At 35.6% G+C, this 27,864-nt stretch overlaps 1 protein-coding gene across 1 annotated transcript; it reads right to left on the bottom strand.

Moving 5' to 3' along the window:
* Window positions 1-17,165: 17,165 nt before the first annotated feature.
* CARTPT (CART prepropeptide) lies at window positions 17,166-19,319 on the bottom strand. The gene is made up of 3 exons (XM_074288152.1): window positions 19,007-19,319; window positions 18,464-18,547; window positions 17,166-17,468 (listed from the first exon to the last, which is right to left on the bottom strand). Exons 1-3 carry the CDS (start codon window positions 19,157-19,159, stop codon window positions 17,361-17,363), a joined length of 345 nt encoding a protein of 114 aa, XP_074144253.1. The 5' UTR covers window positions 19,160-19,319; the 3' UTR covers window positions 17,166-17,360.
* Window positions 19,320-27,864: the final 8,545 nt, after the last annotated feature.

Below are 27,864 nucleotides of genomic sequence, written 5' to 3'. Positions count from 1 at the left end.
AAATCATTATTAAAAATCTTTAGAGCCTCACCTCCCCCTCTCCAAGGAAGATTTTGATTCCTGCCTTGAGAAGAACAGAAGAGTCACAAGATTGGCTACTCTATTCTCCAAATTCAAGGAGATTCATGGACTAGAATTATATCTATCTTCTCCTTAAATATTTCTGATCTAGGAACATGATTTTGACTCAAAAAATAAGATAAAATAAAAAACAATTTCTCTGGGCATTAGCTCTTAGCTTACTCTTACCAATTTGGTTCTTTTCCACCAAATGCTAATTGTAAAATCACAAATAGAGAATAAGTAGACCCATTTATCCAAGTAGGTAGCAAACAGATCAAAGTCATACAAATCAGAATACACCAGAAAATATTTAAGAGAGGATGAGCTTTTTAGATGGAAATAAAATGAGATCTTAGTTCAACTAACAGAAAGGCTCACAGGGATTTGGATTTCACCCAAAAGGAAATTCCCTGAATTCTATAGGGAGGTAAGCTGGATATTAGGGGCATGTTAGTAAGCTAGCTTGTCCTACACATCTACAGCTTCCAGAATCTTCCCTCAAATAAGTCCAGAGTATATATGAAATCTCACATGTCTTCTTAATGAAATGAATGTCTTCTCTATGCAAAATCTCTCATACCAATTCCTACCTTTTTGCACATTTGTGATCTTGCATCAGCATTTTCTTCACCAATCTAGTCACACAAGAGCAGTAGCACACAAAATTCCTCAAGCTTGAAAACATGTGTTACAAACAGATGAGGACATACAAAACATATACAAATAAGACATAAATACAGGATTATTTAGAGGGAGAACCATTAGCATCTGGGGAAAGTCTCAGGTGTAATGTGATGCTTAAAGTGAATTATAAAGGGAACTAGAGATCCCAAGAGAGTGAGGGGAGAAAAGTCAGTTCAGTCATTGAGGACAACTTGTGCCAAAGCCCAGATTCAGGAAAGAAAATGTCATCTCTAAGAGAAAAAGTCTAAAGAAAGTCTAGTTGGCTAGACTATAAAGTATGTGAAGGAAAGTAATGCATTATAAGACTAGAAATGTCAACCGGTTTGGTTCATGCTACCTCCAAAACATAAGAGAAGTTTGAATTTGATGCTAGAACCTTAGGAGACATTGATGTACATAGAATAGTGTAGTGACAGATCTGTGTTTAGGAACTACTTTGGAAGCAGTAGGGAAGAAGGTTGGAAAAGATAGGACTTGAGGCAAAGAAACCAATTAGGAGGTTGTTTCAATAATCCAGATGAGAAACAATGAGGGTCTAAATTAGAATGGGACTGTGTGAGTAGAGAGAAGCTATCTGTGAAGGCTACTGTGAAAGCTGAAACAGCAGGTAATTAACTGGAAATATGGAAAAGAAAGGAATCAAGGATAATGCAATTTCAACTAAAGATTCTATTACAAGGAATCTTAAAATTCAGGTAGAATGTTGCTACCAATTTTTATTTTTTCAAATAAACTACTCCACCAGTTGAACCAAATAAAGATTATAAGAGAAATGATTATTTTTGTCTTGTATTAATAAACAATTATCGAATCAGACCCAATATTTTTCCCTTTTTCTACTTTCTCATCCAGAAATCAACCAATGTAGGATATCTCAAAGACTTATCCAGACTAATAATCTAATCAAAATACTAAAAGAAATTCTAAGTATGGGCTAATGGGGGGATTTCTGCTCATTGTGTTTATTAAGACAGGTCTGAGAAAATGGGAATTCTCCCTTTTGTCAGACAAGTTATATGGAAATAAGTCTCTTAGACTAAGACTTGAATGATCCAAGTCACATACTCAGAAACCCTCTTTATAATAACCCACATTTCATCATAATATTCATTCTCTCTTTAATTATTAACCAATACACATTGATTATCACCTTCAGCAATACCCACTCTAACAAGGATATATAAACTGTGAACCCACCACCAGGAGGTTCTTTGGCATTTGAAAGTACCACTGGCCTCTTTTTATTAATAAACATGCTAACCTTATTTAATAACATGGCTAAATTACCCAGAAACTATGCCTCTTGAACGTTTTTAATGTTATAATTAGTGAAATCTTCTGCAGTCACAGAAATCTACCAACAGCAGTGTGGTATAATAATTAGGTCACCAGACTTGGAATTTTAAAATAGTAGCTATGTTCTCCTGTATAAAAGTCAGTTAAACTTTCTGAAATTCAATTTCTTGGTCTATAAAATAGAGATTAAAAAAAACTGTTTTCCTTCTACCTTGTGGAGTTATTATGAAGAAAGTGCTTCTTAAACTTTAAAATGCCAAATAAATATAAGTTATTATTATTCATCAGTCATCTCTTCTAAATGCACTGTTGGTCACAAGGAGCAAGTACCAGAGGAGAAAGTAGGGATAAATCTGTCCTAATCCATAATTTCTACTGGGTGAAAAGCTTAAAGTGTGTACCTCTTCATACAAAAAGAACATCATGTTATTTACAAAAAAGGATCTTTTTATCATGTTAATTTCCTCTTGACAAAAGTGTTAAAGGTTTAAGGAGATTTAAGAAATGGGAGAAGAAAATGGAGCCCAGTATTGGCAGCAAGAGCAGCCAAAGATAGACAATGGTACCAGTCCATAAGGGAAACATACTATACATATTTCTTTTCTAAATTCTCTTCTTTCCATCTACTTTCCCATCCATTGAGAAAGTAGGAAATATAAAACCCCGTACAAATATGAAGTCATGCAAGATAATTTTTCATTTTAGCCATGTTATTTAGAAAAAAGCAAGAAAATATACTAGCTATGTGACCCTGGGGCTATTAACCCCAATTGTCTCAGCACGAAAGAAGGAAAGAAAGAAAGAAAGAAAGAAAGAAAGAAAGAAAGAAAGAAAGAAAGAAAGAAAGAAAGAAAGAAAGAAAGAAAGAAAGAAAGAAAGAAAGAAAGAAAAGAAAGAAAGAAAGAAAGAAAGAAAGAAAGAAAGAAAGAAAGAAAGAAAGAAAGAAAAGAAAGAAAGAAAGGAAGAAAGGAAGGAAGGAAGGAAGGAAGGAAGGAAGGAAGGAAGGAAGGAAGGAAGGAAGGAAGGAAGGAAGGAAGGAAGGAAGGAAGGAAGGAAGGAAGGAAGGAAGGAAGGAAGGAAGGAAGGAAGGAAGGAAGGAAGGAAGGAAGGAAGGAAGGAAGGAAGGAAGGAAGGAAGGAAGGAAGGAAGGAAGGAAGGAAGGAAGAAAAGAAAGAAACAAAGAAACAAAGAAAAAGAAAGAAAAAGGGAGGAGAGAGAGCATTTATTAAACATTTGCTATATGCCATACCTTACTAAGAAGATGCTATTATCCTCAAGGAGATTACAGGGAAAAGATAACACATAAAGGGAAGCTGGAAGGGGGTGAAGAGGACCTCAGTACTGGGACAAGGAGAAAAAGAAGTTTGGACAGTCAAGTCACAAGTGAAATGGAAAATGGCTGGAAACACTTCTGAAAGAATGTCTCAGAATGGAAAGACTTACATGAACTCATGTAAAGTGAAATAAGCAGAACCAGGAGAACATTGTACACAATAACAGCAACATTGTGCAGTCATCAACTATGAATGTCTTATCTATTCTTAGCAATACAACTGATGAGGTAGTGGTAGTGAAGAGGTGTGAGAACTGGGATGGGGAAATCCCCTCTGGTCGGTGTAGGTCCAAAGCAAAAGGATTCACAAATCTGAAAATCTTACTACCAGAAAGGGGAATTTAATTGTTCACTAAGAAGAAACCTTCTTAGCAGGCAAAACTCCTCATTAGGGGTTTGGCAATGAGAAGTCAGCTTTACTAGGAAGACAGACTTCTTAATGGCTAATGGCCCTGTCAGGTAGATGACAAACACTGAAAAGAGAATATCTTCACAGTGGGTAAAAGTCCTGGCAGACAGCTTTGCCAAGGAGAGAGCTTCTTTGGCAAAGCCTAATTCTATTTTGGACTTCCGCAAAGATTTGGGGTTTAGAATTGTCTTTTATTAGCAGTCTAAGGCTTGAGCTTCAATTCAAAATTGAATGAGATTCCTTCAATGTTGTCAATGCCAGATCTCTAATAGAAAAGAGATCACTTATCTTAGGAGTTGAGCTACTAGAAGTGATCCCAGACTAATCTTCAACTCAATAGAGGGTGCGATCATATCTCTGACCAGATCTCCAACTTAATGAGACCACTTAACTGGATCTTGTCTGGGAAAGGTATGCTTGTCCCATGGGAGAGCCTGAGACCCCGAATCAACCCTCTTTTACAGAGTAAAGGGGACACAGTTTCAGGGTTCATCCTCATCACAATGATCAAAGATAATTCCAAAAGACTCATGATGAAAAATGCTATTCACATCCAAAGAATGAACTAATGAAATCTCAATGCAGATTGAAGCAGACTATTTTCACTTTATCTCTTCATGGTTTTTTCCCATGGTCTATTTCTTCTTTCACAACATGATTAATATGGAAATATATTTTACATGATTGTGAATATATAAAGCATATCAAATTGCCTGCCATCATAGGAAAGGGGAGGTAAGGAAGGGAGAGAGAAACTTTGGAACTCAAAAGTTTTTTAATTGAATGTTAAAATTTATCTTTGCATAACAATTGGAAAAATATTATTGCTTTAAAAAGAAGGAAATAGAAAAGAATAGCCCAGAGTACAATCACCAATTAGGAAATCAAAGCCTCAGGTTCTCAGCAGGTTTCTGCAGTGTAAGGAAATGACAACAAAGTTGAAAATAAACCATAATAGAGTTATAAAGAGAGCCAAGAGAGATCATTGTCATGAAAAATAAGAGGGGCAGTTTATTTCAAAAGCTGCAGGTAAGTTAAGTTTGTTGAGGACCAAGGCAGAGCAAATGGATTTAACAATTAAGAAATTTCTGGGAGGCTTGGAAAGAGTAGTTTCAATCAAGCAGTGAAGCCAGAAACCAGATTGCATATTGAGTCACCAGGCTGTAAACCTGGGTGACAAGGAGGATGGTGGTAACCTCAAAAAAGTAAGAAATGTAAGGAGAGTTCAGTTTAAAGAAAAAGATAATGAGTGACTCAACATATTGAAAAGTGAGTGGGATGTGAGGAAAAGGAGGCAATTAATACAAACAACTTTTTGTAAAGGAGTTTGCCTTTGACAGGGAGGAATGGAGACACTAGAGATCTTTATAAGAACAGGAGGAGGAGGAGCACAGATGTAGGGGGGGAAGAGATGGATTGGAAGTTGTATCAGAGACCAAAATTTCAGAATTCAATCTCATGAAGGATGTACAATTATAGTGAAATCTAAGATAGGACCATGACTGTAGGTGGCTGAGATACAGGCCATGAGAACTAAGACTGAGATTAAGAATTCCAAATCTAGAGTACTGGAGAAGGTATTAGTATGTATATGGAAGTCCCTAAGTATGAAGACCAGGATTGGAATAGAGGAAAAGAATGTGACCTAGATATCAAACTCCTTGACAAAGAAGGAGAAATGATCTATATGGAGATTGGCAGAAGACTGCAGCAAAGACCTGGATCCAATGATCTGCATGTAGTACATGGATAGAATAAACCTCAAATGAAAAGAAGTTGCTCAGTTATTATAGGAAAGAGATGGTCTGGGATAACTAGGTGATGCAGAGTATAGAGCATCAGCCCTAGAATCAGGAGGACCTGAGTTCAAAACCAGCCTCAGACATATGATACGTACTAACTGTGTGACCCTAGGCAAGTCACTTAATTCGAATAGTCTCAAAAAAACAAACTCAATAAGAACTGATGCTAAGTGAAATGAGCAGGACCAGGAGATCATTATATACTTCAACAACAATACTATATGATGATCAATTCTGATGGATGTGGCCATTTTCAACAATGAGATGAACCAAATCATTTCCAATAGAGTCCTAATGAACTGAACCAGTTACATCCATCTGGGAGAGGACTATGAACCACCACATAGAATTCCCAATCTCTCTAATTTTGTCTGCCTTCATTTTGTTCCTTCATAGGCTAATTGTACACTATTTCAAAATCCGATTCTTTTTGTACAGCAAAACAACTGTTTGGACATGTATACATATTGTATTTAATTTATACTTTAACATATTTAACATGTTTTGGTCAACCTGTCATCTGGGGGGGGCAGGAAGGAGGGGAAAAATTAGAACAAAAGGTTTGGCAATTGTCAATGCTGTAAAATTACCCATGCATATATTTGGTAAATAAAAACTATTAAATTAAAATTTAAAAAAAAACAATAAAAAAGGAAAGAGTTGGGCTGAAGATGGTAGTGAGGAGTAAGAAGTCTGCCTTCTTCTTCTACTCCAATAAACTAGGGAATTTGAGAGAAGGAATGAACCTCCAATCCTGGAAAGAATGGCTAAAAATGCAGGCTTTTGTGAGTGCAAGAAAATGGAGGAAGAGGAATAAGATGAAGGGAAGCTTGCTAATAATTATTAATCTCTCTTGATGATCTCATCAAGTCAGTTTAATCATCATCTCTATGCTGGTGACTCATAGATCTATATATCCAGTCCCAGGCTCTTTTCCCTGTTAATCTTGAATCAGTCATGTTTATTGAACATTTCAAACTGAATGTCTCATAAACATTTCAAACTTGGGTCCAATACAGAATACATTATCTTCCTCAATGACATACTCTGAGAAACTTCCATATTCCTATCATTTTGTCAATGTCTCAGATTCGTAACCTGAAGTCAAGTTATCCTTTCTCTTTGACTCACCTCCCAGAACCAATCAAATGTCCAATCTTGTCATTTCAACCTTCACAATATCTCTCTCATCCAATCTCTTTTTTCTATTTATTCACTTTATTTTAAGCCTTTATTCTCTTTAGCCAAAATTATGGCAAAGGCCTTCTAAAAGATTCTTTGACTCAAAGAATGGACTTCAATCCATCTTTATGTCACTTATTTGCTAATTTTATGGCTTACAGGTAGGGTTGTTGGGTGGTCTATTCACTATTGAATAGAGAACCAAGTCTCAGGACTTGGTTGTCACTGAACAGCAGATTATCTATCTGACAGTCAGTAATGTTGTAGGACTATACTATAGTATTCCTAAGGCCAGGAGATTTTAGAATCACTGACAGACAGATTGTTAGAACAATAGCACTCTAAGGTCAGAGGACCTCAGGATTACTGCTAGAAGTTGTACCCTATCGGTAACTACAAAGGTAATCAGAATAATATAACAAAAAAAAATCAACATTGAATGAAGTAAAATTATAATGACCAATCTAACCCTATAGGAGAGAAATGAGAAAATACCATCCCTTGCTTCTGTGCAAAAGTAAGGGACTATGGAAGTAGAATATATGTATAATGTAGGCTTTTCCAGTACATTGGTTAGTTTTGTCGAACTTTTCCCTCTTTTTTGATACACAGGGCTATCCTGTGGGTGGGAGTGGGGTACACTGGCAAATCTTAGGTGATTTAAAGCAAAAAATAATAACACAATTTTATTTGTAAAAATTCCTTCTAGTCAGTTAATGAACATTCATTAATCCTTTACAATGTACTAGACACTGTCTAAGCACTAGAGACATTTTTTAAAAAGCAAAAATGTCACTTCAGTTTCTCACATTCTAATGGGAGACAACATACAAGATACAAACAAAGAGGTGAAAGTAGCATGAAAAAAAGAGTCAGTAGCAACTACAGGAACCAGGAAAACCTTTCAAAATAAAGTGATTTAAGCCAAGTCTTGAAGGGGCCAGGGATATTAAATGGCAAAGGTGAGGGAGACATTTGTAGGCATGAGATGAAGACAATGCAAAGATGTCCTTTGTCCAAGGAACTGCAAGTAGACCAGAGTGGCTGATCATAGAATGTGTTGAGGGATGTAAGATGGAAATATAGGAAAAAGCAAGTTATGAAGAACTTTAAATGCCCTGAAGTAGCAGGAAGTTCCAGGATCAGAATCCTTCCAAATCCAGTTCCTGAGAGAGGCTGGGTTTGGAAGCCTATTGTCCAGAATCAAATGATTAAGAAAGCATGTGCAAATGCTAGTATGAAAAATTAGCTATCTGTTGTGCCCCCACCACTACCACCACCACCACCATCTGCCTGGGGTAGCAATAGTGTAAGGCTGATGGAGCTGTGGAATTTTTATTCACTAATAAACTTCCTATTCAGGCCTTTAGTAATAATGAAAGCCTGAACCTTGTTGTGGGGACACAGGGCAGAGCAGATGAGGACTCTTCACAAGGGACTCTATACCTTGGGGCATAGTAGTTTCCTAGGTGAGAATGGCTGGAAATCTGGTTGGTCCCTGAAGGCTTGGGCTGGAACAACTATACTCACAACTCATGGAAGCTCTCTGTATCCCACACAACTGCCAGTGTACATACCATAAGACCATTACCTTGCTTCCAAGGGATATATCAAGTATAACAGGCAACTTAACAAAAATGGGCACCAACACTATTGATAATGTATCCAGGAAAGAAGCCAATTCAATAAGACCAAATATTGGGTGAGATAAACTCTGAAGTGATTAATTAATTAACTACACTATCACTTTCTCTCTAACTACTAAAAATCTTAAATAAAAACATCCTATGGCCCACATTTCAAGGCTATATTTCTATAAGAAAGAAATGAACAAATTTTAAAAAGATTTTTCAGTATTGCTACAAACCCCCAAGACAATGAAATAAGAAACATCTTGGGGAGGAGACCATAAATCATTGCCAACAACAGCATTCCACAGGCATCAACCCTATTACCCTAGTGCAACCGACTTGAACCCTTCAGAAATGTAGTTTCAAACCCTCAGCCCCTCACTTTCAAACTTCAAGATTTCCCAAGGAGAGCCACTGTATAGAATACACCTTTTTGGACAAATTTTCAAAGGAGTAAGTTTTCCAGATACATCTGAAATATTTGCATAAATAAATCTTCTTTCTGGGAAGATATGATTTTGGTCTTGACAGTTGATAGGAAAAAGGGAAATACAAAGTACAAGGGAAATACAGTGATGGGGTGTGGAATGAGAGATATATAATTTTTTAAAGTAATTCTCTAAAAATTCAAAATGCACAAGGCTGGTAATGTAATTTTTTTGGATAGTTTGATATTTTGTCATATCAACAGACTAATCAAAAGTACAAACATAAAATTGATGGGGATGGATTTTTCCTTCTTTGTTTCTAAGGCATGTTACTATCACAACATCACTTAGTGATAAATTAATTATAACCAATGTCTGGAAAAAGCCTATCTGGTACTTTATCTTCAAGTTGTTATATTCCTTAGATGTTCAAGCACAGATATATGAGGCATGACCAAAGATGCAAGCAATATATATCACATTTAGTAACCCAGAATAATAGCCTTGACCAGAACTTTAGAGAGTATCTAACCCAATTTACTCATCTTACAGATGGGGAAACAATCCAGAAACATGAAGGTCTTTGCTTAAGTTGCCTCCTGATATCTTGTCTACCACTGTTTCTACTATTATCACACTATGCCTCTATTCCCCATCATTATGATTGAAATAGTTTGGAATTTTGGAAGAACCTAGTGTATCTTCTATATAACTGGATAGGAACAATATAACATCTCTAACATTGGTCATACAATTCCCACTTAAAGACTTTCAATGATGGACAACTCGGTGCCCACCTAAAGTTGTCCATTCCACTTTGGAGTAACTCAATTTGTTAGGAAATTTTTTCCGAACAAAACCAAAATCCATATTTCTTCAACTTTTATTTATTGCTCCAAATTCTAATTCTAAAATAAAGTTATTCCCCTTTTAAAATTGCAGTCCTTCAGATATTTGAAAAGAATAAACAAAACATTGAGTCTTCTCTTTTCCATGCTAAAGATCTTCAGCTTCTTTTAGCTATACCTTATGAATTTCTAGTTCCGTTATCACCCAGTCATTTTAGAGGATGTAAAGGAGCAGATCTATTCTGTCCATTGTGAAGTGGCATACTGTCCAAGAAATTCCCAAAATACCAAAGAAAGAGGAGCCCATACCAACTTAGTTACTAATAGGTTTTATTAGGAAAATTAAGGGAGTTTATTCATAAAACCCAGTTGTCCTTGGTGATTACAGGACAAAATAACATCATGGATCCCCCCATCAACCCCAGACCAGGCCAAGTATTATATAGAAACAGAACAAAGAAGGCATAGTGCCAGTGGTCTATGGTCACATGCAAGTTCTCTGATGGGATAATTAGAGCTTCTTTAGCTGTTTACATTTTCTGAAGATAATTTATATTCTCTATGGAGTCATAGGTCACGCTCCCAGGTTCTGGCTACTATCAATCAAAGTAGTAGGTCAGAGTAGCAATATTACCAGGCCAGACTACTATAAGGCCTGGGTCTGGCCCAGAGCTCTCCGTTGAATAGAGGACCCAGATGATGTACTGTCCATATTCAACATCCACCAATAGTGACTGAAGTTCTATTCTCTTAGTCCTTGCCCAACAATACTACTCCTTAGAGATTCTGAGTTTTATTTTTCATCTACCATCAGCTACTACTATCACTAATGTTTTCCATCCACCTGTTTCTGTCCATATCATTGTATTAATCAATTACTAGCTCATGATAATAAAACTATCATCGATCTCCATTCCTTGTTCTCTTACCACTATCTTCCTCAATACTACCTCACTCATGTCCCACTGCAATGCTCCTTAATTCTTCCACTGTACCCTCTGGAATTCCTGTTCCCTACTGAACAAATTTGTCTCTTATCTGACTTCTTTCACTCATATTCATTTCATCTCCTAACTCCCAATTAGATCTGTCTTTTCTACATTCCTGGTTCTCTCTCACTAGTTATATCTTTCATCTACATATATGCTCAACATAGCAATCCAAAATTGGAAGAATACTCCTTGTTGCTAAATACAACTGACAGGCTCTCCCTTTACCACTATTCATCAGCAACCTCTTTTCCTTAAAAGTTTATAGTATCAAAATTCCCCCACCCACCTCCTGCATGTAAATTATAGTGATTATTGTATACTAGCCCCCAGGTCATTCTTATTACTTTATCATGAGTTCAGCACCTAAATCACCATTCTATGATCTTCCTAAACTCCTGCTCTTAACATAGAGTACTTCACCATCCAAGTTGATGCTACTTCCAACTGTCTAACCTTCCAATTCCTTGGTCTACTTAAATCTTTCATGATATTTCTTCACTCTATCTCCACCACAAATAAGAATGGTCACATACTGGATCCCAATATTATTTACAAGTGTTTTGCTTCCCAACTCTGATATTTTTCATTTGACCATTTCCTTACAACTTTTCATCTTTCTCTCAGCCTCCCTCTTCTTAAACCTGTTTTTCACTAACATTAAGAACTCCAACCTTTCAACCATTCAGGATTTTCTAAGGTCATTACCCCTACCCTGAATCATATTCTATTTAGTTCACTCCCTATCCAAACTTTATTTTACAATTATCAGACTTCACACTACACTGTCCTCTGTGTTTTCATGCCTTGTGTATTTGTCCTATTGATGCTCATCACTTGTTAAACTTTATCCATGTATTATTCTCATCATCTATCTCCTCTGCTCCTATTTATTTACGGTTGAACAAAGTTAGAAGAAATCCCTTAACTATTCTGTCTGAGTAAATTATAAATTCATGAAATCCAACTTCAACTAGGCCTGGATCAAAGTAGAGCTTTCTTTTAATTCTTCCTAACTGATTCCTTATATGACTACCCCAAAACTCTCTTCTCTTTTCAGGACTGCCATACTTCTTTTCCTTCACTCCTTTTAAGCTAAAGGGCCTGCTTCTTATGTGGCTAAGAAAATTGAGATCATCCAGTATGAGCTCTCTCTTAAACCTTTCTCATCTCAAAAACCCTTGACATCATTTATATGATCCTATGTATTCCTATCTTCTCCAGCAGATTGAAATTTCAATTATTCTTTTTTGCTCCCTTTGATAATCAATTTCTCACTAGTCATTCCTTCTCTACTGTTTTGAAACATTTCTAATCTCTCTTATCCTTAAAAGCCTTCACTAGACCATATCATCCCCTCATATTATCATCCCCTCATATTATCATCCCTACTTAAGAGTTCAGTAGCAGGGCTAATCCTGACACCAACTCCCAATTCAATTACCAAATCTAGAGAGCTAAGTAAATAGAATAATAACCACTATTGATTCAGTGATGCTTCCACAATCCATCTTAGAAAAAGTAAGATAATATGTGATTCAAAAGTAGATATTCAAAATAGACATGAATTATCTACAAAAATTATGTGAATATCTAAAAGGAATGAAAAGGGGGATTTAAAAAATTAACTAAAGACTCTAAAGTCATGGTAGGAAAATAAAAAGTTAAGAAAAGAAAGTGGTAAATCTTACCCTACCGAAGAATTCCATGAAAATTAGAATGGATCAAACATAAATCAATCACTCCATTAGGCAGGAAGAAATACTAGCACAAAATAAAAATATTGAACAAATAAAAAAATGCAAAGATCTGATTTTTTAAAAATTGATTTAGAAAACAAAACAAGGAGAGATAATTCAAGAATCATCAGATTCCTTGAAAACCAAGATCAAAACTCCTGTTTACCATATATCAAGAAAGCATAAATGAAAACTTGTACTTTTTTATTTGACCATTCCCTTACAACTTTTCATCTTTCTCTCTGCTTTACTCCTCTTAAACTCATTCTTCACTAACAACACCTCTAACCTTTCAACCATTCAGTATTTTCTAAGGTTATTACCCCTATTCTGACTCATTAATCAACTTTGGTTGGTTAATTGAATATTAGAAGTAGCAGGCAATATAAACATAGAAAGAATCCACTGATCAGCTACTGAAAGGAACCCTGAAAGAAAAAATGTTTTCACCAAAATTCAGAGCTTACATCAAAGAAAAAAATACTGTGAAAGTAGCCAAAAGGAAAGAGTTCAATGAAGGAATCACAGTGAGATCATAAAAGACCCAGCAGCTTCAACTATAAACCTTAGGAGACCTTAGAATATAATATTACAAAAGACAAAAGATACAGATTTACAACCAAGAATAAAATATCCTTCAAAGATGAGTATCAGGTTACAGGGGAAAGTGGATCTTTAATAAAATAGAGGACTTCCAAGCAGATCTGATAAAAAGACCAGAACTGAATAGGAACTTTGAAAAACAAACAGAAGAGTCAAAAGAAACTTAGAAAGATACATTTATTTAAGCAATTTAAAGTAGCAGTAAATCATCAGATTTAGTGTGAACATTTAGTAGGAAGAGACAAAACAGGTGTTACTTCAGAACCTTAATTATTTTCCAAGACTACTGAGGGAGTTAAATAAGAAAAACAGCAATACTGAGTGGATTAATTCTGTTCTTAGGGCTTTAAGAGGGGGAATAAGCTCTTTCTCATAGTTAGGACATCAGCACTTTACTAAAATTGCTCATGCCAAAGTTACCAATATTCTCTTAATTGCCAAATCTGAAAGCTTTTTTTATGTTCTCATTCTTCTCAATTTTTACCTGACATTATTGACCACATTTCCTTCTAGATATTATCTCCTTTCTGAGCCTTTGTGAGACTACTTTCTGCTAGTTCTTCTTATACCTGTCTAAACCATTAATCCTCAATCATTTTTGCTATATCTTCCACAGATTGGCAGGGGGCACAGCTAGATGGCACAGTGAATAGAGAACTAGATCAGGAATCAGGAAGACTCATCTATCTATTTGACCCCACAGAAATCAGTTAATCCTGTTAGCCTCATCTTGAAAATGAGCTGAAGAAAGAAATGTTAAACCACTCCAGTCTGTCTGCCACAAAATTCTTTTTTTTTTTTTTTTGGGGGGGGGTATCTGTGGAAATGTTATTTTATTTTTTATTAAAGCTTTTTATTTTTCAAAACATATGCATGGACTGTTCTTCAACATCAGCCCTTACAAAACCCTGTGTTTCAATTTCCCCCCCTTTCCCTAATGCCCTCCCCTAAATGGCAAGTAATCCAATATATGTTAAACATATGTTAAATCCAATATGTTGTATGCCTAGAATGCACTCTCTCTTCACTTTCACCTTATATAGAAAACCTTTTTTCCTTCAAGACAAAGGTCAAGCCCTACTTTCTTTATGAAATCTTTTCTGATTCCCTAAGTTGCTGGTGCCCTTCCTCCTAAACTACCTTTCGTTTTATTACCTAGTATTTATTGGATATTTATTACCATATTATATATATATATATATATATATTCAATAGATATATAGATACATAATACATGCAAGAGTATATAATGTATACAAATATATTCTTTGTCTTCTCTATTAGAAGGTAAGCTTCTTGAAAGTAGATAGTTTTATTCAGTGTATTTGTATGACTAGCATCTCACACAATGCCTGGTATATGTTGCTGTTCAGTGGTTTGGCTGTATCTGATTCTTTGTGACTCCATGGACAATCTTGGCAAAGGTACTAAATGGCTTGCCATTTCTTTTCCACTGGATTAAGGCAAACAAAAATAAAGTGACTTGGCTAAGATCGCATACCTCATAAGTGTCTAAGTTAAAATTTGAACTCAGGTCTTTTTTATTCCAAGCCCAGAAGTTTATCCACAGAGCCATTTAGTTGACCATTCATGGTGCATAATAGAGGCTTAATAAATACCATTTGATTGATTGATTCTTTTGTGTGTGTGCTTTTCAATAGTATTCCTAAAACATGCCACCTAAAAATAAACCCAAAATTCCAGATATGATATGACCAGAGCAAATAACAGCAGGATGATCACCTTCCTATTCTTTATGCTACTTCTATTAATGTAAAATCACATTAGTTTTTTTTCAGCTGCCATGTATACTGTTGATTTATTTTGTTGAAAAACACTTAAAATCCTTAGTTTATTTTCACAAGAACTAAATCCTGCACATCTAGAACTGATTTCTTGAACTCTATTACAGAATTAAATTTCATCTCTACTAAAGTCCAATTCTAATGCCTCATGATAGAATAACAGTAACCCTGGATTTTCATAAGCAATACTAGCAGAACACAAATAATAACAGATCCTACCAAGTGAGAAAGGCTTTGATTAAGAAAAAGCCTGGAAACAGAATGCTAAGAAAAAAATCAGTCTCATTATTTTAGTAAGGTTCACAACTGGTCAACCAACAAGTGATGATTTGTTTTTGCCATAGCAACTCATGATAAATGTCCATTAAGGCATAAGAGAACTGTGATTCACATAAGTGAAGGAAGTATCTGACTCTCTTTACATTGCTCCATGCCCAAAATGACATCTGAAAAATTTTTAGACCCAAGCCTAGCAAAATATCTAGGCATTCAACAGTCAAACTTTTAAAAACTGTTACTTGAAGTTCTCTATAATTGAAGATAAATAATGATTCCATTGTGAAATGTGAATATTGATTATAAAGATTCCATTTATTCTTCTTCCTTGAAAAGGATAGATGATGCAGACATAAAGCAACTCTTTTTAGGATTGCAAAGATGGAAAACAATACTTGTAACCATTTATACCAGCAATTTGATTCTTAGGATATTATCCTGAATTATAAACTGCAAGTGAAATTCAGCAGTGAGGAAGGAGGAGAGATTAGTTTGAGTATCCATAGAGACCTGGTCATCTTCCTTATTCTGTATGCCATATAAATTCAGCTGCCATGTTATGCTGTTGATTCATTTTGTTGAAAAACATTAAAATCCTTTGCATAGAATGTTCTGGTAGTATCAGGAGTATTAAATCACCTGTTCTTACTGGAATATATTACAACCTAGTAAGAACTTTTTTGCTAGCCACTCAAAAACTTCTGAGACTAACCAGGCACCTTCTACTAGACCTTTTCTTTCCTTTGCTATTTGACAGAAAACAAGAGTCCCTTATTCTTAAATCTGTAGAAATGGTCTAAAAGAGAATTGGATTTTTATTCAGAGGTTCAAAATCCAGCACCTACATTTACTAACTAGTGAATTGACTATAGGCAAGTCATTGCATATTCTGAGTCATGTTCCTTCATCTTTAAAATGAGGGGAAATAATATTTGTACTGCCTATCTCAAAAACTTTATTTTTACACCTTAAAGTACTAGAAAAAATCGAGTTGTCATTTTACTTGCTGTTGTTGTTATGCTCCCTGAATATTATTTTAAGCCTCCCAAAACAAAAACTAAGGAATAACTATAGCACATTTAAATACCAATATTTAGAGCTTATTTTTAAAGGCTAAAACTAAAACTTGGAGTTAAAATTTTGCTTTCCTCAATTTTAACTCATCCCTAGCAACTTATATTTGTTCATCTGAAGGCAATTATTGTCTTCATGATTATTTCTCTCACTGGACACAGAATTCCTCAGAGAATATGCTTTCTTGGAGCAATGATTGGATCCCATATCCAGAGAGGCCAAAACATCTGACTTGTTTGTTTCCCTTCTGCTTGCCTGTGTGTGCTCACACTTGCATACACCCACACATAGAGTTAGGAATCCATTTATATTCACTAATGATGATATTCAGAAAACATTGTCTCTCATTTTCTAAAAATGCCTTTTGTGGTTGATCACTGTCACAAGGAGCTGATTTATACAAGGAGCTGATTTATATTTTTCCTTCCCAGTTCTCAAAATCTACACTGCCTTGAAAAAGAGGTTTTAATCATCAAAATCAAACAAAGCTAAACCCATGCATTTTTCTCACTCTTCCCATGCTTAAAGCTTCACTCACATTCAAAGACTTCAACAATGTTCCACATTGATTCTCAATCAAATCTTTGACAGTGATGCTCAGGTAATAGAATCCTTAATGAAAAAGAAATCATAAGTAGTAGAATGATGTGATATAGATTCCTGATTAAGCATGATTTTAAAATTATCCTTTTCTTGAAAAGATCTTCAAAATACCTAATCATACCATTTCCCTGAATTAACTTAATTGGTTACCACAATACAATAAAAGCAATTATTAAAAACACTTTATTTTGTGTAATTTATACATGCTGCATCAATTTTTCTTGTGGGGGATGATTTTTCTGGATTGTGATATCACCTACTTAAGTTGCCTAGATCTAATTTTCTTTAGGACACTCCACTTACAAAAATACAATTTGCAAAGGTAAGTTGAGCTTTTTTATACTTGGTTACACATGAGTTAGATATATAAATAAAATGAAATGAAGAGAGAATACAGATGTTTCAACACCCTACATAGTTTATCTTTCAACACAATAATTCCTACAATATTCTCATAACTATAAACTGAAAGAAAAAAGTTTCATTGTCTTCAGGTGAGACTGCAGGCTTAGTGTGATTCTGCAGAGAAGCACAAGAGATGGGTATGTGTTCCTTTTGTGGAAAAGTGGGGAAAATGAGTGGCTGGGAAGCTTCTTTATAAGCACTTCAGGAGAAAGGAATTGCAGGAAGTTCCTCTAGGACAATCACAGAGTTTCCCAATTCTGGCTCCTTTCCTTATTGCACATTGCTCTCCAGCATCACACTGTAAAAAGCAACAAAACATTGTTAGTTTACACCATGGAAAAAGCGAGATAAGTCACAGCTTATCTTGCCACATCATGTAAGACCTTCCACATACTGAATGTTGGCAGAACTTGTACCAAAAATGTATAAACATCTTGTTGATCACTGTCACAAGGAGCTGATTTATATTTTTCCTAGACACTCAAGAATATAATGGTAAGATTTCAGCATAAGAACAAATAACTATAAGTAAATGGGTACTCCTTGTCCCTCCCCACTTGGTTCATTTTTCAGCTCTTTTTCCTACTCACAAAAATGGATGGTTCATGGAGCATCGAGGGAGGTACACAAGTTCTTTTCTTTAGTCAGAAAAAAAGTTATAAACTGATATATTGGTTCAGATTTACAGTCTCTCATTTCATAATCATTTCTCCACAACCTCTTCCTGCTCCTTTCCCAGATTTCTTTCCCTAAACTTTCCAAAGATCAAACATAATACATTAATTTAGCAGAGGAAAGTCATACCTTTTTTAAAACAAATTGTTTTGGAAAGGTAGTGGGGAAATGATTGTACTGGAGAAGTTTAAAGAATTTTCCTGGACCAAAATCAAGTAGATGTCTATAGGAAATTCTCCTTTTCACAGACCTGTACCCTTTTCCTCTCCCCTCTCTCATCTTTTCACTCCAATTACAGAACTGTCCTTCCTTTCAAACAAATGAATCCACGCATCACATTTTGTCGGCCAAAGGGAACAGCCAGAGATTTTTTTTTTCAGAAAACCCTGGGGAAGACTAGGTGGTAGAAATGAAAGGAAATGTAAAAGAAACTTAATTTGGAATCCACCACAGTTTGAGTTATTCAACAATGTAATTAAGGATTCACTCTGAGAAGGGAATATCCAGCGGCCGACATCACATAGGACACAATGTATGTTTCGTTCCAAACCCTGAGGATCCAAGTGTGTCTGAATAGGAAGAGGTTGGGGCAATAGAGAGAAATTCCCACTAGCTCACCTTAGGGACCTGGCCATACTTTTTCTCGTAGATCCGGATGCGTTTACTTTTCAGCTTCTTCAGGACTTCCTGCAAAGCTCCTATCTGCAAAACACAGATTCTGAACTTTGGGCGAGTCAGGGAGCCGCTTATCTGAGCCCCGAGCCCATTCTAAGTTAAAAATCTTGTTCCGAAGCAGTGCTAGCAGGTCCATTCCCACCTGGGCTCTAAAAAGAAGGCTTTTCTCTGGGAATCGGTGCAGCAGAAAGCCCGGATTGTGCTTTTGAGATATGATGGCTGGGGGTCCAGAGCAGAGAACTTCAGAAACACAATCCAAAGCCTCGGACTCCCACCCCTCCTTCCCAAGAACAGTTCGGGAGTGCGGGACTTTTCCTATTCCGCTCAAGAAGCGTCCTCGGTGAAGTCTGCAATCTTACACTCAGATGCCTACTTTGGGTGCAATTTGTCTATGTCCTTGTACTAGGGATGGGGATAGCCAGTGAAGTAGGACATAGAGACCACGAGGCAGGGTCGAGACAGGAGACAAGAGGAGAAAATACTTACCAGTTCCTTTTCATGAGAAGTATCCTCCACTGTGGAGTAGATATCCAAAGCTCTAGGCTGCAGACCGGAATCCTCTTGGCAGCTGGCTCCGAGAAGGAGCAGCAGCAAAGTGGCACCCAGTAAAGGTAGCTGTCTCAGGCGGGAGCTCTCCATGGTGCTGAAGTCTTGAACACTTTATGGACCCTCGGATTTTATACAAAATCTCTGACTCCAATGTGCGGGAGGGAGGCAGGAAAAGGAAAGGGGGCTGGGGCGGAGGGGCTGGGTCACCTGTCTGTCGGCAGCGCTTCTCCAACGCTTGACGTCAATGCCCCCCGGGTTCTAAGCAGCCGGGGAACCGGGGTTTTGCGTGCAGCAGAAGTGGGGCGGGGGGTGGGGGAGGAAGAAGGGGAGGTGCGGAGGGGAGGGAGAGATAAAGGACCCGCTGTCTCAAGGCTCCAGACAGAAATACTGAAAGCGAGTGCCACCCTCACACGGTAGTCAGAGCCCGAAGCCAGAGAGCAGAGGCTAAGGAAATGGAAAAAATCTCAGGGCAAAGAACAGGCACGTGTCTCCTTCTCTTGGCCAAGGAGCACTACAATACTCTCCAGCTAGAATTCTGTATTTTCTAGCTTGTAGGAGAGAAAAAAGATATTTCGTCGTTCAGTTGGAGAGATTTATTGAGCACTTGATACAGAATACTATACTAGATGTTTTATTCCTGTGTTGGAGGATTGATGGGGGGGCACAAAAGAAATAAAAAAGGGGTTTCTCTGCTCCATAGATGGGAGTATTTCTGAGGTGCGTGTGATGCTGGAAAAAGTGCCGGTAAAATGAACAGAAAACTAGACTTTGCACTGTTTCTCTGATAGCCATACAATTCAATTTTTAATTAGTCCACACAGGATGTTCTGGTTTTTCCTAGAGCAAGTCAAAAAGTTTGACAGAAATTTCTGGGTACTTCAGGTATTCAGACAGACTCGAAAGTGAAAATAATGAAATTACCATTTCCAGAAGTAACCCCAAGGTACAGTATCCAGCAGGGAACGAGGTTTGTAAGTGATTTGTGGGGAAGTTTGTATTAAAGGAAGTGGGATTTGAGGAAAGAGTCACAAGGGTTGTCTCAAAGATGCTGCCATTCAGGTGAATAACTTTACTCTTCCTAAAAAGGGTTCTTCGTCCTTCAGTTATTCCCAGTTTTCTATTACTTCCTTTTTTTTCCAGTTATTCTGCTCCAGTATTTGGTAGTTTTATCCTTACTTCTTTATGTCATCAAATAGCAATCTCCCTTATTCTATTCTTCCTTACAGAAAAAAGGACAAGGACAGTTTCAGAAGTACCATGAAATTAGATCCTGACTCTGCAGCCTATTGGTAATAAATAAATAGAAAGGAAAAAAAGAAGGAAGGAAGGAAGGAAGGAAGGAAGGAGTGAAGAAAGAAAGAAAGAAAGAAAGAAAGAAAGAAAGAAAGAAAGAAAGAAAGAAAGAAAGAAAGAAAGAAAGAAAGAAAGAAAGAAAGAAAGAAAGAAAGAAAGAAAGAAAGAAAGAAAGAAAGAAAGAAAGAAAGAAAGAAAGAAAGAAAGGAAGGAAGGAAGGAAGGAAGAAAAAAGATAAATAGATAGATAGATGAAAATAAAATCTTTTAACAATAACAGAGACCTAGCTGACTTGATATTTCAGCTTAAAGGAAGAGTTAGCATATAATATTTTATCAGCATTCCATATATCAAATATTTATATACATTCCATATATCAAATATTTATCAGTTACTCAAATGAAAGAATCTGAAAAAATACCAACTATTTTAATACATAGTACCTAATATTATAAGTGGTTTATTAAGAGCCATATGTTTTCTTGATTGTGTCAATATGAAAAAGGCTCTAACACTCTCCCCACACACCCACAGAAACACTCCACGTAAATTCATAACAAAAACAACAATAACAAAAAGTAGCATCATTCTTTATATCTAAAGCTAAAAGAACTTCAATTATAGTTTCAGCAATAAATTATTTTCTGTTCAAGGACCTGTCCAGCTAAGTATGGAGCAGTTCTTCATCAGAAATTTGGTTACTACATAACCAATATTTTTGGCCAGTATGACTCATGAAAGAGATTAAAAATGCAAAATTGCTTCAGTCTGTCATAATTTCTCCCCCCCTTCTAATTCTGTAGTGATGGTGAGGGCCTGGAAGAAAAGGGAGAATTTGCTAACATTCAAACAGAATTGTTAGCTCTACATGCTTTATTTTAACTATTAATATTATTATAATGTAAAATTTAGACTATTAGAGAAAGTGAATTACAGATATTTTAATATTCTCAATATAAATGGCCCTAGAAGACATCTAAAAGAAAGTTGCAGTTAAATGGAATGACAGGAAGGCAAGTAAAGTTGAGAGTGTTAATTTCATCATGTGTCCCAAACTAATAATAAACCTCATTTTATGGAATACTTTTATCTCATTTTGCTATATTCTTCATTGGAATAAGTAGAACTCAAACTAGGGTAGAATGACTGGGGGTTTTGCTGCAAGGTGATAAAATTTGGAGGGTACTGACAGAATTTGCAAATTCTTCAAAAGTATAGAATTAATTGAATTTAGAATCTGGGTGCTAAAAATATCCACTTTTAAAAATAAGAGGTATCAGGTGCTTTTCAACCTTCTTAGCAACTGTCCTCTAGGTAAGTTCCTTCTAGGACAACTGCCCTAAACTTTGATTTCTGCTTTTCTCTCCCATAGCCCCACCATGCAGCCTTCCCAGGATCATTTGAGAATGTGTTTTGTGTCACTTGCCATAAGTACAAAAGTTGTTTTTCCTGGTTCGGAATAAAAGTAAATAGACCACCATGATGATAACCATAGTTTCTATAAGAATTATTTGATATGAAAAATAAAAAAAGAGAAATTCCAGTAAAATTTAAGATCCTTGAGGATAGGGAAAACATTAATTTTGTATTTGTATCCCCAATATCTATACAATGCCTAAAACATACAAGCTGACTAATAAATGGTTATTTTCTCATCTCAGTAAAATGTTTCTGAGAAAGGTCCATGAATGATTAAGGTATCCTTGACAAAAGTGTGAGAAGGTAAAGAGGAGGTCTTTGCAAGTGATTTTTTAATAGCAGAACATATCATTATAATAACTTGACTGACTTACAGATTTAAAAAAAATAGTTTACTTCTAAACTTGGCTTGTTGACTTGACAAAACCAGTTGTAACTATCTCAAATAAGTTCTCTTGTGTAGATGCTAAACTAATAAGGGAGGCAATGTGGTGTAATAAAAAAAATCATGAATTTGGAGTAAGAGGAACTAAGTTTAAAGTCATCTCTGTTACATGCCTTGAAAATGGCCATAGGAAAGTCTCTGGGCCTCAATTTTCTAATCTAGAAAATGAAGTGTTTTGTGGGTCCCTTCCAGTTCTAAATCTAAGATTTCATGAGGCTATGAAGATTCTGTGATAGATGTGACCATGGAGAAAACTATCTCACAACCACTGAATATCAGCATCAAGTAAAGCATTTATCACATAGTCACCAAAAATGACCAGTATCATAGAAGTCACAACTCATTTTCATGCACCCAAAACCCAGTCTTCCTCTAACTTCCTTCTTTATTATGAAGGCACTACCATTCTTCCTTCAACTAGGTTTTTCACTTTAGTGTCATCCTTGATTTTTTGCTTTTATTCACACTCAGTAATCATTCCTATGCTTCCACATTTCTTGTTTTTATCACTTCTCCATATTCATAGCCACTATGACAATTCAGGCCCTTATCACCTTTTACTTGTACCATTATAATATTCTCCTGTGTCCATCCATGACACAAAGTCATCTTTCAACTTACATAATCTGATCCTCAATGAAACAGTACCAAAAAAAACTATATATACATATATAATATATATATAATTACTACAATGAAAATAACAAATAAATGGAAAAAACCAAAATGAAGCAAAATAAAATTTTAAAATATAATATGTGTATAATTATAATATGTATAATGTATTAATAATAACAAATATAACTATAATGACAAAAAAGCTTGTCCCTAAACAAGAGTTGAGAAAATTCATTTCTTTACCTTTATTAGAGGTATATGACCATGGATTTGGACTTCTGTGACACTATCAGATTCAAATAATATGTTGGTAGGTTTTAGCTGGGTATTTTTCCTCTTTTAAAAATTATTTGTTGTAAGGAGAGCTTTCATAAGTAAGAGAATAGGGATATATTCATAAGTGAAAGTGAAGTAAGAACAATAAAACATTTTTTAAAAATAATCTTTCTAGGGCATAAGCCTCATCATGTTAATCTCCTGCTCAAAAATATTCAGTAGCTTCCTATGGCATTGTAGATGAGTACACAAGTCCTTTTATTCAAACTAATATTTAAAACTTTCCACCATCTGGTTACAACTTACCTATCCAGACTTATTTTATACTACACACCTTCATTGGCTTTACATTACAGCCAAATTGAATTATTCTCTAAACTCTACGTTCCCTCTCAGGACTTTTACACCATATCTATATCTATATATATCTATATATAAATATATATATATCATCTCCATTTCTTAGAATACTTATCTTGGACAAACACTACAGATGAACAATGTCCTGTACCCAGAATAGAAAGAGATCAGGCTATGAATCATTTGAGAAATTATATAGCAAGTATAGAACTTTCAAGTGTACCATACATCTTGCTACTATGGGTGAATAAAAAGTCCATCTTTTAGTAATCATATTCTAATATAGATAGTATTTCACTGTGAATCATGGACCACTGTGATTTCATTTAGCTCATAAGATCCCATAGATTCAGTTATCATCTCTATTTTCTCTTTCCAAAATCCATACTCAACTTTAGTGTCTCTTTTTTGAGGAATAATCCTGCACCAACAACTGCCCTATTACATAATCTGTTAGATGTTCTATAGGCATCTCAAACCTAATACATCCAAAATTGTATTCATTCTACTTCTTCCATCACCCGCAATCTACTTTGCTTCTCAATTCCTTTATTTTTGTCTCAGGTACCATCACCACTTTCTAGTCTCCCACGTTTGCAAGCTAAAAGTCATCTTTAATTCTTACTCTCCCCTCATTCTTAATACCTAAATAATTGCCCTGTATTTTCAAATCTATCTCCATAGCATTTTCTTCATTCACACAGTCACTAACCTCATAAGGCCTCCATAACGTTTGCTAGACTATTTCAATAGCTTCTTACTGTGCTAAGTCAGCCTGATAGCCTATCCTCATTTTTGTCTTTGTATCCCCAAGATCATGGCACAAGTTTAAATTCTTAATGTACCCATCAATCAATCCATTAAAATTGGAAGTATTTCAAAAGATAATACGAAAAGACATAGAAGATATGTATAACTTGCAATACATTACTAATGATGATTTGCACACAGACATTGGTATAAGTCACTGAGGACAAGAAAAGATACAAGATGGTCATGTAACAAGAGTTTGGGCTAACAGATGGAGAGCCCAGCTGTTCAGTGAGCATCCATAAAACATTAAAAGAATAAGAGCAAAGCCTGATGCATTGGGAAAATCTATGAAGAATTTGTGGCAAGATTTGGACAAGAACTACCAAGAATAAGAACCCTAACAGGAACCCTTACCCTTTGGCCAATACTGTTGGAAGAAATAACCACAGTGATCAGATCATGGGCCTGTTGATGTTGAAATAAATTTCAAAGGGCACATTGATACTCACTGCAAAAATACATAGTTGAAACTAAAGGCTCACTCAACAATATTAAAAAAAAATATATATATATATATATACATATATATATGCTTTCCTCTATATTCCAATTGTCCAACAAGGAATCCACAAAAAAATGACTTTCTAACATTTTTGAGTGCAGTGATTAAAAAATTATTTAGATAACCATTTAGTTCACTCACTGACAAAGTATGATCACTTCTCCTACTATACTTTTTTATTTGTATTAAAGATACCATTTGGTACCTTCTTCTTTCACAAACTCTGTCATCTTTCTTGAAAACAACTCAGAGCTTACTAATTACATTGTGTTACCATTATCTTCTCATAAGGACAATATATTAAGCTAGAGGTGAATATAATTGTCTCTAATTAGTGAAGCTAAAACACAGGGACTATAAATAATAAGCCTTATGGTTAATAGCACAAATGGAAAAAAAAGGAAATAAGCACTTATTAAGCATCTATTATGAACAGAGAATTATACTAAGCATTTTACAAATATTACCTCGAGCCTCACAACAAACCTACAAGGTAAGTGCTATTATTATTCCCATTTTATAGATGAGGAAATTTAAGAGAGATTATTAATTTTAATAGATTCACATAGCTAGAAAATGTCTGAGGTAACATTTGAACTCTGGGCTTCCTAACTCTAGGCCCAGTGCTCTATCCAATGAGCTACCTAGCTGCACTTACACACACACACATACATACACACAAATGAATTTTCTCAAGATTTATTAATATTTCTTTATTCTCATATTTCACTCCATCGTATGTTATCATACATAGCTCAGAATAGCATTGGCCTTTTGAGTTGTCATATCAAATAAATGTCTGTCTATTTTGTTATCCGTTATCACCCTGAGGTCTTGTTCAACATTAAAACTTCCTGGGCTTCATTGACTTCTTAAATATTTGTATTTAAGATTGTTTTCCTTCTGTTTTATTAGATAATACTTTCTTTCAAATTAAATATCATTTTGTTCTTTTCTGTACATAGATCTAACCTTCAAGGTCACCAAATGTTTTATTTCCTATACCACCCCCTCTTTAAATAAGATAAATAGCCATTTACAGTCATTATCTTTTGTTTACTGTCTTTTGTATCCATGTGATTCTTTCTACAGGAATCAGAGTTCTCTCTACTCTATTTAAAAATCTTTATTCTCTATATAGAAAGGAATAAACTGCATGTAAATGAAACTTGCAGCCCATGATAAATTGGGAGGTGTTATAAATATCCACAAAGGGAGAGAATACACATTCCATTTTATCTGCTTGTTGATTAAACATGCATCACTCAAGTGACCTATAGAAAGATTCCAAAAGTGCAAAACATAAAAGGGAAAAGAGGAGGGTATTGAACAATGTGAGAGGAGAGAAGGAACAAGAAGAGAAAAGGAAAGGAAGGGAGGGAGGGAGGAACAAATGGAGGAAGGAGAGGAGGAAGGAAGGAAGGAAGAGAAGGAGAGAGGGAGGGAGGAAGGGAGGAAGGAAGGAAGGAAGGAAGGAGGGAAGGAAGGAAGGAAGGAAGGAAGGAAGGAAAGAAGAGAGGGAGGGAGAGAGAAAGGAAGGAAGGGAGGGAAGGGAAGAGAGGGAGAGGAAGGGAAGGGAGAGAGAGAGGGAGGGAGGAGGTAGAAGATAAGATGGATGAAAGGAAGGATGAAGGAAAATAAGAATGAAGAGAAAGAAGCAAGCAAGGAAAGAAGGGAAAGAGGGAAAGAAAGAAAGAGAGGGAAGGAGGGAGGGAGAGAGGAAGGAAGAAAGAGTTCACTCCTACCTCTCCACATTAACCTTGTCTTATTTTTAAATAAAAAAGTTTAAATGCCACATCTGAATCTCCCAGAACAACAAAACTGATCTACAGTTGCAAGCATGCATTTTGTAATACTACAAGAGAAAGTCTTAGAAAAAAAAAAAAAAGAAGAAGAAGAAAGAAATTCAAATCAGAGGCCCTTGACTGAGTGACCTATAGTTCCAAAAACGTTATAAATTCCTAGAGTTACTTATGGTTTTACCATGATTTAGTGATGAAAACATTGGACCTGGAGGATCTAGGATTGATCACATCTTAAAATGATACATCTACAAAAATATATGCCATTCCATACTGATATACACACTCTATTTCTTCTCTCTTCTCTCTCTGTATCTCTCTCTCTCTGTCTTTGCCTCTCTTTCTCTGTCTCTGTCTCTATCTCTGTCTCTATTTCTCTGACTCTCTGTCTCTTTTGTCTGTCTGTTTGTCTGTCTCTCCCCTCTACTTTCTCTACTATGAGGAAAAAAGCTTTTTAAATTTTCTAATCTCTAGGCCCATTATCAGTTTTTCAATAACTCAGCATGATTGATGCTGGTTTTTAAGAAGTAAATCTACTTTGAAATAGTACCCTCATCAGACAGACTCAGAGGACGTCAGAAGCACCTTAGTTGCATCATAATTATCATTTTGTTAAAGATATTGTTGCTACATAGAAAGTGATTGGAAAAGTCTATTTCTAGATCTCGATTCTAGGAACTAGGATTCCTGATCTCCATATTAATCCCTCTTCCAAAACTCTTTTTCTCTTTAAATGCATTTTAGCTATGCAAATATTTTAGAACTGCATTCTTTGTTTTTCATCTCCAAATTGTGAGACTTGAAGAATTGAATGATATCTATCTAAAAAGTGTGCATGACTAATTATCTGTCTAGTAAAGATGAAAGGAAAAAAGGATAGGGAGGAAAAAAATCCAAGAGAGGGGAGATGTGGGACTACATAAAGGAGAATTTAGAGAATTCATCTTCATCATACATAGGGGAGATGGCACCAAAAGATGGAGAACAGTAGATACCTACCTAAAAACTGTGTGGACCATGCAGCTGCACTATAGAGCTTATGAGACCCATACAGAGCAACAGAAATCTTAAGAAGGATAAAAAGTGAAAAATACCTGGTCACAATTAAGCCAACAGAGAATAATGGGTGAGGATCGAAAGTCTCTATGAAAGAAATTTCTCATATAGGGAATCTTCTTATAGGGAATATAGGAACATTAATAGAAACAAAAGAAGATTGTTTTAGGGCTATTTAGCCTCATGCTATAGAAAAAATAACTGATGCCCA

This window comes from Sminthopsis crassicaudata, chromosome 1 (genome assembly GCF_048593235.1).
Source record: "Sminthopsis crassicaudata isolate SCR6 chromosome 1, ASM4859323v1, whole genome shotgun sequence".
In the NCBI taxonomy this organism is placed as follows: Eukaryota; Metazoa; Chordata; class Mammalia; order Dasyuromorphia; family Dasyuridae; genus Sminthopsis; species Sminthopsis crassicaudata.
The sequence above is the reverse complement of the archived record's forward strand: the minus strand, read 5'-3'. Positions and strand labels throughout refer to the sequence as shown.